General features: G+C 41.6%; 1 protein-coding gene across 1 annotated transcript; it reads left to right on the forward strand.

Moving 5' to 3' along the window:
* The first annotated feature begins 92 nt into the window (after positions 1–92).
* Tsp_15112 (conserved hypothetical protein) lies at positions 93–449 on the forward strand. Its single transcript, XM_003366654.1, is given in 3 exon segments — positions 93–114; positions 131–242; positions 275–449. The coding sequence occupies 3 exon segments, from the start codon at positions 93–95 to the stop codon at positions 447–449; spliced, it is 309 nt and encodes a 102-aa protein (XP_003366702.1).
* The last annotated feature ends 330 nt before the right edge of the window (positions 450–779 follow it).

The following is a 779-nucleotide window of genomic DNA, read 5'->3' on the forward strand; positions in this document are numbered from 1 at the left end:
TCACGCAACTCGCAACAACCACATGCATAGAAAAGCACTGTTTATTGAAAAATAAGGGATAACAAACACGTAAACGGTAAGAAAATGTAAAGATGAGTTGTAATAATACAAAAAGTTATGCAAATTTAAGGTGGTTCATCAGAATGCACAGTCATATTGAGTGTATTGTACCACAGTAATTTGAGCGGCAGATCTTCTGACCTACACGCTCTTCTCATAGCCAGTTTCATTGGACGAGTCTCGTTTGTAAATAACGGCAGGCGTGAGCTAAAAGAGACTCGGTCGAGCAACTGGAAAATTCCGTGCAAAGCAGTCATGTTCAGCGTGAGCTAAAAGAGACCATCGAGCAATTGAAAATTCTGTATCTACCAATCACGTTTGGCGTGAGCGAAAAGAGACTACGCTGGAAAATTTTCGACGAAATGCGAAGCGACGCACCACCACGCTAGTATAAGAGAAGCCGTGGCAGGCGAGCGAGCGCAGTTCTCGTTTGACGTTGTGTTCAGTGCGGTGGTTGCGTTGCGCTGTTCATTTGTGTGTGTGTTTGTGTGTGTGCGGGCTTGTGTGTGACAAATTTTTGATCAATCATTATAAATATGATAAAAAATACAATCGACAGCGTAACAGTTTCAAATGAAGAAGAGATGACGTCATTGATTGCCGGTAAAGCAATAACGTTTTTCATGTCATTGAGGAAATTGGAAAAATGGTTGTATAGTGACGACTGTTTTTCGTTTGTGTGCGCATGTTCACTTGTTATCACATCACTTCCACGATGT

Source organism: Trichinella spiralis (assembly GCF_000181795.1).
Source record: "Trichinella spiralis strain ISS 195 chromosome Unknown Scfld5643, whole genome shotgun sequence".
NCBI classification, from domain to species: domain Eukaryota; kingdom Metazoa; phylum Nematoda; class Enoplea; order Trichinellida; family Trichinellidae; genus Trichinella; species Trichinella spiralis.

Coding starts and splice junctions, on each gene's coding strand:
- Tsp_15112 (XM_003366654.1), top strand. CDS start 93: ATGAGTTGTAATAATACAAAAA. Junction 243..274: donor AGTTTCATTGGACGAGTCTC/GTTTGTAAATAA, acceptor GTGAGCTAAAAG/AGACTCGGTCGAGCAACTGG.